The sequence below is a fragment of the Vanessa atalanta genome, chromosome 27, assembly GCF_905147765.1.
Source record: "Vanessa atalanta chromosome 27, ilVanAtal1.2, whole genome shotgun sequence".
Taxonomy (NCBI): domain Eukaryota; kingdom Metazoa; phylum Arthropoda; class Insecta; order Lepidoptera; family Nymphalidae; genus Vanessa; species Vanessa atalanta.
In genome coordinates, this window is record NC_061897.1 from 5,951,184 (window position 1) to 5,962,528 (window position 11,345).

The window sequence follows — 11,345 nt, forward strand, 5'->3', positions numbered from 1 at the left end:
TGAACCCGTCTGGGTAGGTACCACCCACCCATCAAATATTCTACAGCTAAACAGTATTGTTGTGTTCCGGTTTGAAGGTGGTTTTATTAAATATTTTTTATAGCACCATTGTCTGCTGATGATGGTGACCACTTACCATCAGATGGCCTATTTACTCGTCCGCCAATCGATATCATAAAAAAGATTTCAAATATTTCATTACGTTTGTAATTGTCGTCTATTTGAAGATCAGGATAACGAGTTAGTACTAAAAGCACAGAGTCGTGACATCTTAGTTCCCAAGTTTGATGACGCCTTTATATAAAGTGTGGTTAATTTCTTGCAGCCCTTTTGCCAATGGTCGGTTTATACCATTTACCATCTAGAGGTGAATGGGACCTGTCTACCTTCTTATAGACTATGGACATATTTATATTAGTTTTAATTTGACATTGTTGCTCACCTCATTGTTTTCTGTTTCTAAGTGTATCAGTGGATGAAAACAGTATACGTAAGTGTGTTTTTAGCAAAATTAGAATTATTTTTAATTTACGAAATTACACCAAATTTATTTATAAGCCGTAGTTAGAAGTACGTAGCCGTAGTTAGAAGTACGTCTAGAATGGTAATTAAAATAGTGATTTATAGTTCATAAATGCATCTAAGCATGACATTAGCATCGTTGCATGTTACATGCACGTCCAAAGATTTGCACCAACGCGACCAATTTTGTATTGGTGCAAATGTTTGACCCAATTTTTTTTGCTGTTTTAATTTGCACGATACCTTAAAAATTCTTAAGTAGTGATGTCGGAAATGTTAAAAAAATCCGTCTGTGAAACTTGTATGTAGTTGAAAATGATTTAAATATTTTGTCTGATACGAATAAATAAACTACATTCTCTAAAAGCCTTAGGTACTCCGTAAACTGGTCATCCATGACGAAGTCATTAGTCAGTGATTGTCAAACTTGTTTCCAGCATCGAAGGTTCTAATTCGACTAAAAATTCTACTCGAATATAACTAGGGCACGGCAATTTAGTGTAAGAAATATCATGACGAGGACCTATGGATAAATCAATTGAATGATTAGGCAAACCTAGTCTTGAACCTGGAGCAGTGATTTAGGCAAACTTAGAGACCAAGATTTTTTCCACAATTTTTGAGTATATCTTGTAGAAAGTATGTTATATGTAATTATATGATACACGTACTGTAGGAAGAAGTCGTCAAGACATGTTACCAACGATTTTTCTATATATATTTTCCGGGGAGTTTCAAAAAATTACTGAATTGCCTAAATTCATCAAGGCATTCAGACACTGACAATTGTGGTTTGCGTGAGTTCAATGAACGTGTTAATCCACTTCTGATCGTTACTTAACTTAAGATTTAAGAAACGATAGAAGATTTAATTTCACTTCCGGCTATCTATGGCTAGCTTATGCAAAGTAGATACATAAAAAAAAATTAAAAGGTGAATATCGAAACAAATATGTACGAAAACTTAAACGATGTTAATGAAACAAGTACTAAACAATACGTTTAATGATATGTAATAAAATAAAATTACATTCGGTTTTTTTTGCCCATTTTTGAAGATAGCCCCAACCAAACAGAAGATTACAAATACAATAATAGTTATATCGATTTTAGTAACTCGCAAATAGTTGTATTTATATATTTCGGTTATTTCAGCACTTTGATCACAGAGAGACATTTTGATTTTATTTATTCGTAAAGATTATATTTTATCAACGGCAGTTGTAAGTCTTTTGAACACACATGAGCCAGAAATTGCACGTGTAGAATACATACAGTCAGCTCTGAATATAAAATTGTTAATATTTTTACTGATTTTTTTAATAATCTTAAAAACTCTAGAACAAAGAGGCAAGAAGAAGAAGAAGAAGAAGGCAATCCTGAAACTGTTGATATTGGGAGCCGTGCTCAAAGCGAAGATCGGGACCTTGTTACAGATTCTATCGTTCAAATTACAGGTGAATAACTTTTTATTATAGTGCTCAAAGTTTAATCCAATGGCGGAATGAGTAAAGATAAACAATCTCTTATATTATCCACAAACAAATCAAATCAAAATACACTTTATTCAAGTAGGCTTTTACAAGCACTTTTGAATTGTCGATTTAACAAACTATTTAAAGTAAAGCTACCACCGGTTCGGAATGTAGATTCTACCGAGAAGAACCGGCAAGAAACTCAGTAGTTATTCTTTTTCAACATCTATAAACAGTTAGGTTAGTTAAATACAATTATATATGTATGTTATGTCTCCTGCCTGGAAGTCAACAAGCTTTAACTCCGCGCTTTTTTATCATCAATATAATCTTGTATCGAATAATATCCCTTCTTTAGGAATGTATTTCTTACAATTGTCTTGAATCTATGAAACGGCAAAGTTAAAAATATCATTAATTTACCTTTATTTGTAATACTTTTACACTTAGCTACTAATATCCACTTTAATTTTACTTCCAAAGTTCCGATAACATCGCTGACATTCAAAGCGAATACCGTAAATTGTCAAATGAACAACATTTGACAGCAAATTGACGCGATATCATTGGTCGAGAGCTTGATTAATCTATGATATTCACTACGGTTTAGCGAAAAAATGCCGTTTTGAAGGTCGACGAAACTGTTATCGGAATTTTGGAAGTAATATAAATAAAGATATATTAATCGTAAACTCTTAGTAGTGTACAATATAGCTGAGTTATTAGCGAATCGTAAATCTAAGGTTTGTTTATCGTTTTTTCTACTTCCATTGGAATAGGCTCGTAAATGATATAACGTCAGTTCAAGGTCAATATTGTTTATCTTTCTTTAACCTTCCTGCCATTGGAATGTACATTGAGATTCATCGACCGTGAAATGATTGGGTGATTATTATCGTTATGTAACGTCGTTATCGTTACATGACTATTCAAAAGTGCCTATAAAAGCCTACTTGAATCAAGTAGGTACATTGATTTTGTTTTCATTATGTTTTGTGTAAATATTATCTCATTCATAGTTATATATGTATATGTATAATTCTTCTGTAAGATTGGATGTATGTACTCCTAAAAGACTGGACCGATTTTGATGATTTTGTTTTAATCTTTTGGTTTTTGATTTGGGTTAGACATTAGCGATGGAGCTGAGACCGAGTTACAGTTAAAAAAAAAAACATCAGTATGAAACCGGTATTAAATCCTTAATTATGTTTAAATAAATAAGATATTTATATGAGTGTCGCAGCCAACTGATTAAATCGGTCATTTAATAAAACGCCTAGTCACTTTAATAAACGGCGCCGTTCAACCAGTGTCCTGATTGACAGCCAATACATCTTCCGTTCATAGACTAACGTCGCTCTTGAAAATAATTTAGTCTATCGATAATTTCTAAGTTTGGCTACGGCTGCCGCAGACCCTTGCGCGTACGGTTTCGAAGAAAATAACTAAATAACATTAAGAAAATTGTTTTAATTAGAAAATAGAATATACAATATAAAGAGACGTCTAACGTCACGAAGAGACGTCTGAGACACAGGCTCGGCCAAGTTCAGGCGCTTGTACTCACAGAATAAGTACATACAAATTGTAATATTATTCATTCAGTTATGATACATCATGTACATTATTTGGTTTTGGTTCCTTATAAATAAATAAAATAAAAAAAAGATAGGGAAAGATGCTGTAGATAAACCTTTTTCCTTGCGCGACGATTCACTTCGTTCAAAAAATCATTCAGCCTCACTTCACAAAAGTGCGTCTAAGACAAATGACCTTATTCAATGAATGACTAATTTAACCAATTAGCTGTGACGTATACGTGTTATTTATATGGTCATTGGGGAAACATTGCTGTCTCTTTCTTACGTACGTTAAATCGATATTGACGGAAAAAGAGAGGCGTCTAATTTATTATCCGCTGTTAGTAATGTTTTCATTTGATAATTTCAGGTGAAATTCTTCATAATAGCGCTTATCGGCTTGGCAATCAACTTGGCGAGGTTCTGGGTGGAGCTGAAGAATAAGCACCAACAACCACAGAAGGTAGGTTTTTAATTATAATACATGAAAACATAATACAGAACTATTTTGTGCAATGACGTCTGGGTAAGTACCATCCACTCATCAGATTCTACCGCGAAACAGCAATGCTTGGTATTGTTGTGTACCTGTTGGAAGGGTGAGTGAGCCAGTGTAGGTACAGACACAAGGTCTGATAATATCTTAGTTCCACAGGTCGTTAGCATTGGTGACGTAACGTGGTAGTGGAGACCACTTAACATAAGGTGGTCCATGAACCCGTCATAAAAAAATATATTGATAATTAAAAAACTTAGGTATAAATCATAACTGCGTAAAACTGTCAAAGGTTCGACCTGACCCCTTAGATTATTGTCGTGCCTAGTCCTAGCAGAAGCTTATTAGTATTCAATATACGTTACACTTGCTTATACATTAAATATTTAACACCGGTTCGGCAATAAGCACCTCGAACCGAAGAACCAGCAAAATAAACTCTTTTTCCATCTCGTAGACCGGAAATATAATTAAACAAAAATTTTTCTTGTAAAAATTTGATCGCCTTTCCGATTTGAATCTTCATTTAGGATTCACACGATCCAACCACTGCGCCTCAGGTCACCAATAGTATCGACCGCTGCAACTTCCTTAGCATACTTAACCAATTTTAATGTATCATGGATTGAATTCCAATCCAAATCGATGTCAAACCACATAGTATAGTTTGAAGTACAAATTGAGCACATGTGAACTGGTTTGATCCGGTTCGGGTACTTTATTCCAGATCACACTAGTTAGATCTAGAATGTTTTTATTTATTTCAATAAATAATTAAACATTATATAATTAATAATTAAATCAAGTCGATATTTAAATACCACCACCGTTTGGAAAAGCAGCTTCCAGTGGGATGAAACGGCAATAAACTCGCATATTTGCTCTTTTTAAATAAACAGATTTACAATCCTGTTTTTAGAATAATTACTGTCCTGTGATGGAACCCGAGCCTATATCCAGGCGTTTTTTTCTAAAAAATAATGCTAAATAATATTTTTACAACAAGATTGGCCAGTGTAACTACAGGCACAAGGGACATGTCAGCTTCCAAAGTTGGTGTCGCCTTGGTGATGTAAGGAATGGTTAATATTTCATACAGCGTGAATATCTGTGGGCGATGGTAATCTTACCATTTTCCTAGGCAATATCATAAAAAAGAAACACTTAAGCGCCAAAATGGTACTTTGGAAAATGAGCCTTAAAGTATGTTCTTTATACAATCATTGCTAATGGCAGGTTTGGGATTCTAATCATGGTCCGAAGAAATAACAGCACTATTGGGTTTAAGAAATTATCATTAGCCCTGATACTCGGAATCACAGAGACCAATTTCCGGAAGTGTCGGCGCCGTTTTGTCGTTTATAAAAATCTCTTGATGGTAGGATTTAGGAACCACTCGCTCATTAGACATTCTAGCGCCAAACAGCAATACTTTGAATTATTGTGTTTTAAGTTGAAGAGTGTCTGCCAGCGTAATTACACGCACAAAGGATAAAATCAAAATCCTTTATTCAATATGGAAGTTATACACTTAATAATGGAAAATTTTGTACTTTAATGGCTACTCCCCGTTGAGAAAGTCGCTGTGACTGAAATAAGCCAAGAGGATACACTTTTCATACTCCAACGAGAAGATGCACGACGACACGGACAGTGACCATTAAATATAATTAAGATTACGGCCCACTTGCGTAACGAAGCGAAACGACAGCGATAATTACTTGTCGGTCCTAAGACAATTTATATATGGTATTAAAAAAAATGATCAATGTACTTATTGGTCTTCGCGTGGTCGTTTATTAACATATGACTCGCGTTACAGCTGCGCATCGTCGCGCAGGTGTGTCTGATGCATTATGTATTTATCAACGCAGAGAATTGTTATGATGAATTCCATATGTCCATAAAAGAGCGACCAACTCCTTAAAAGAGTGAAGCGGCGTGTCATAACTAGTATCCAATAAAATATAAATCAACATGACGCCAATGTATGTTTACACTTACGATACTAATCTTGTAAAAGCGAATATTCGTTACACAATTGAGGTACAAATTTAAAGAAATTAAGATATTGACTGTTGCTTCTCAATATATATTCTGTAATGTTTTGTATGTACGGAAAAATATTAATGTTTTTATGAGAAAATGTGATTCTCATAACGTTGGTACAAGGAACAAACACAATCTTGTTACTCCTGTTACTCGACTGCATAGAGTCAGTAACTCTTTTGTGGGGCAATGTATACGCTTCTACAACAGGATCCCAGAAAGCGTTCAAAATGCTTCTGTTGCGAAATTTAAAAAAATTGTTAAGGAACGCTTGTGTGCGAAAGGTTACTATACAATTAGTGGGTTTATGTTTGATAGCACACCTTGGGAATGAAACGATCGCCTCCTGGCTGTTTCTATTCATATACAATTATGTATATAATTAATTTGACGTAAAAAAAAAAAAAGTCTCGCTGAGTTTCTTTCGCCGGTTCTTCTCGGGTCAGGGTGTTTTCTTTTTCCGAACCGGTGGTAGTGTTTAACTTGACAATCAATAAGAAAGTGTAATACTTCTATATTGAATAAAGGAATTTGAGTTTGAGTTTGAAGGTACCACTAACTCGTCAAATATTCTACCGCTAAACAGCATTGCGTGGTATTGTTATGTTCCGGATAACTATAGCCACAAAGGACGCACCGTCTTATCCAAGGTTGGTGCATTGGTGATATGAGAACTGATTTATATTTCTTCCAGTACCAGTGTCTATAGGAAGTGGTGACCACTCGCCAGCCTCCTACATGATATAAGGTATTCCTAAAAGCGAAGCGTTATTTTTCTCGCACGGCAAACCTTCGTAGAGACACCTGAGCCCTGAGGGGAAACGGGTCATATGCTTCCATACTTAGACGTTTACAAAAACGTCTCAGTAAAACTTACCTCAGGGATTAAAAGGTGATCTCACCGTGCCTCGAGCATACAGCAGCGTGGAGCCATCCCTTATCTGCTGCCTTATCTTTTAAAGAGCCTCTCTGAAATCGGATAAGCGAGACTCCACACATCACACTTAAACGACCCTCAGTCATCATTTATTTTAATAGGCAATAGACGTCGTTCAACGAACTTGACAATCACACAAAAGATGTTTCAAAACTTTCATCACATCCAGGCTTCGATGAATCATTCTGGTTCCGCAGAATAGTTCAGAAGTAACGGTACCGTTTCTCGTGGAGACAAGCCCTCAAGCTTGCCAATGAGAACAGCTATGGAGTTAACATAAACATAGGCTACACTTGAAAATTTATATCAATTGATTGTTTGCGGTGCTAACAAATCGATATGAAAATAACACAACCACTGGTCTGACGGCTTTCTTCAAACAGATGTCTTAAATCAACGCGAATAAACATACAATCCTCAGTACTTAGAAAGGTTTATCTAAAAACCTGATATTAGAATTGGACCGTGTTGAAGAAATGTTCCGGCCCACAGATACAATTATTTTTGTATAGGCCTTATAGATTTATACCTTGTAGCGTAAACCATTTAAAAAAAAAACGCGTGATTACCTGTCACAGATTGGGTTCACTTTTTGGCGCGAAGTTCGGGTGCTTCTGACGTACAATTTCTGAGTCATAGATATTTTTTTTCGTTTCTTTTTAAAAATATATTTTCACTTGGTCTTGAGTATTATTTAGAGATGAAAATCTGACGGCATTATGAAAATTATAAAGAAAATAATGATTTGGCCATCGGGCGATCTAAGGCAGAATTTCATTGAAATTAGACGCATATAGATTTCCTCACAATATTTAACCTCCTTCAAAGACTTTTTCTCCATATCATACAATGATTATCACTGATAATCATTGTATGTGCACGAGAAGTAAGGATAAGCTTATAACACCAAGTCTTCGACTCCACAAAGTCAATAAATTCTTTAATATAATTTCTCTAATAATTCCGCGGATATTATAGCTTTGCCGATTCATAAATTCGAATCATTTGTAAAAAATACATTAATAAAAATAGAAACTATATACTCAATACGGGATTATATAGATGATAGAAAGACGTGGAGCTAATACTTGTTGACTTCCAGGCAGGATATATTACATATGCACATATATAATTGTATTTGGCTAAAATTACTACATACTAACTACTGTATATCTTGTCGGTTCTTCTCGGTAGAATCTACATTCCGAACCAGTGGAACTTCACTTAATATAGTTTGTAAAATATTCAAAAGTGTTTGTAAAAGCCTACTTGAATAAAAGTATATTTTGATTTTGCACGAAATCAATTATAAACACACGAAAATTCAATAGTTCTCGGAGCTTGAACCCGCAATCATGGGTCAAGATGCAAGCGAACAACTAAGAACATCTCGGCTCGCGTTAATGATGTGTTATTAATAAAATAACGAGACATCTTTCTGTAATAAGTGTGCTGTAGGAAGCCGGTTAGCGATTATCGATGATCGTGACCGCGTCAGAATTAATGTCAGACTATTAGGGTCAGTCAGTATAAGGTCAGACTAGAGTGAAAGTGACCTGACTCAACCGGATTGCAGCTCGTATTTTCCGCGATTATAAATTCCTTTAAGATACCGACTTTCTTAATTTCTCCGTATTTTGGTGTAATCAAATTCAAGTTTAATTGACGAATAAGTTTTGAAAGTAATTCTAAAATTTTACTATATCTTTGATTTAACTTGAACCGTATTACGTAATTGTAATATAATATTTATACGGTGATGATTTAATACATCCCTCGCTGATAAAAGTCAGGTCTGAGACCTCGATTAGACCTCAAAAGCGCCTTAAAAATATTTTTGGGTGGGATGGAGTTCGCCGGAACTCTGCTTGCACCCGAGTATTTATTGGACTTAAGATCTTCGGCTTTAAATCTTGACGCGTGGAATTGAGACTAAAAGTCAGCACGTCCACGTTGAATCACCAAATTCTTTGGACGGAACCTGTCCTGTCTCCAATGAAACCAATAAGTTAGAGGTTAGAGGATAGCAACTGTCGCTATCAAATATTTCTTGCGGATTGATATCAAATAAAAAAATATAAATCAGTATCATGGACCACAGCATAATACTCCATAATACTGATCGACTGCAACATTAATTAATCGTAATAACCCCACCGATGGTAAGCGGTCACCACTGCCCATAGACATTAGTTCTGTTGGATATATTAAAAGTACCTTACATAACGAATGCGCCACCAACCTTGGAAGCTAAGATGTTATGGCCCTTGTGCCTTTAGTTACATCATCTTCAAACCGGAACACAATAATACTAAGGATTGCTGCTTGACGGTAGAATATATCATGAGTGGGTGGTACCTACACAGAATGGCTTGCACAGAACCCAACCACCAAGTAACTATAACACCAATTTGTTTAACTGTAAATGCCACAAATATATATAATTCGGTATTGGTTTAAATATGTAGCTAAGCAAATTTAAGACGTATAATTCGATGAAGTTTCTGTTGATTGGCATGCAGAAAAAAATAATAGTTTATACCCTGTACACGTCATTTCGGATAACGCTTGAATCTTTAGGGACTTTTGTGTTATATGTATTTTTTTTTTAATATTTTTACAATTTAATTAAGGTAATAATATGTTCGTCTTAGCAAAGTTATGTCGATCAGAAAAAATTACCACTGTCATAAAGATCAAGCTATCTTGTACAGGGTATAGTTGTATATAATTACATGACTGCTTTTAACCGGTTTACAATAATAGTTATACACTGTGTACCGGTGTTATGTTTAATTTCACATTGCAAAATGATTATTCAAAAGTACTTTGTAAAGTATGGTTTAATAGCTATTTTCTTTTTTCAATTGAATTGATAATTTTTGTATCTTCTCGATTATGAAGTTAAGACGCAAAACGTAACAAACGATATGTAGACACCAAAACCATTGTGTGCAATTCTACGCACTCATTTAGTCTAAGAACAACAATGCGTTATAGTTTAGCACTAAAATCACCGGTCAGTCTGGTGAACCTGGGTTGGTATCATCCTCCATCACCCTACCATCCGTAACACGCTGATATCATTGTGATGATATATTTGTTTAGTTATCGTAAGCCACATAGTGTTTATTTTGCTTAACATCCTTAGAACTATTTAATGTCCAGTCTTTGCGTAGCACAACTTTGGACACATCTGGTCGAACGGCTTTTGGTATCTACCCTATTCTAAATCTCTCAATCGGTAATTTCTAATTAAATACGACAAATAACTTCATAGTAGGTAACAGCCTGTATTTTCCACTGGGCTGGGCTAAGGCCTCCTCTCCCTTTGGGCAGGTTTGGAGCTCATACCACCTCGCTTCGACCCGCATTGAAATAAGCTCCAAACTAACTAACTAAAAAACTATATGCATGTATATTTGTTACAGGTGATATACTATGAACATGCTCAGCATCAACATCACTATGAGCACGAAGAGGAGCCCGGCTGGGGGCCTTGGTCCAGGAGCATGGAGCCTGAGGTGATCTATACTAATATAATAAATGCAAAAGTTTGAATGTATAATACAAATACGCCAGAACTGCTGAACGGATCAGAATGAAATTTGACGCAGAGATAATAGTCGAGAATAACACTATGCTACCTTTTATCGTTAACACCCCCACCCCCCCTCTTTCTCTCTACGGTAAGATTAACAAGTCATTTCTTTACAGGATGCTGAATCTGAGTTAGGTGAAAATATAAACAATTCGCCGTACCGAGCACACGAGAAGGCGGTCCCGGTGTACCCGCCCCGGCCGCTGCTCACCCTCTCCTAATTTAAGACATTAATTAATTAATTTATTTATTTATCATAGTTCATTAGTCAATACAATACAATATACAAATTAAATTATTTTAAAAAATCGTTTTTGGCTTTTATTTACAATTTATGTGCGTACCCTAATTTTTTGTCAGTTTCAAAATTTAAGAGTTTTTAAGTAGATGAAAGACTTAACGAAATTTCCAAGAATTGCGTTAAGTCGTTAAGCAATATAATAATGATAGTCTTGACGAATTTCGGTCACTTAAGTTAGACCAGCAAACTGCGCAGGACGAATTATTGTACGTGCGCAAACACGCAGATGTAACTGTATTCCCTTTCATAGTCCGATGGGACGACAAAGCGATACAAATGAAAAGAGTTCAAGCTCAAAACCATGGGCTTTCGGAGCCACAGGAGTGTTCCAACTTACAGACTCGAGGCTGCTACTGAGAACTTTTCGATAGAGAACTCCAA

At 35.4% G+C, this 11,345-nt stretch overlaps 1 protein-coding gene across 1 annotated transcript in view; it reads left to right on the forward strand.

Moving 5' to 3' along the window:
* LOC125074138 overlaps positions 1-10,918 on the forward strand; it is a 29,832-nt gene extending 18,914 nt beyond the window's left edge. Inside the window, exons 4-7 of the mRNA XM_047685365.1 lie at positions 1,864-1,979; positions 3,951-4,043; positions 10,494-10,586; positions 10,780-10,918. Of these exons, the coding sequence (XP_047541321.1) occupies positions 1,864-1,979; positions 3,951-4,043; positions 10,494-10,586; positions 10,780-10,884 (407 nt within the window). The 3' untranslated portion in view covers positions 10,885-10,918. The remainder of the gene's footprint in view (positions 1-1,863; positions 1,980-3,950; positions 4,044-10,493; positions 10,587-10,779) is intronic.
* Positions 10,919-11,345: the final 427 nt, after the last annotated feature.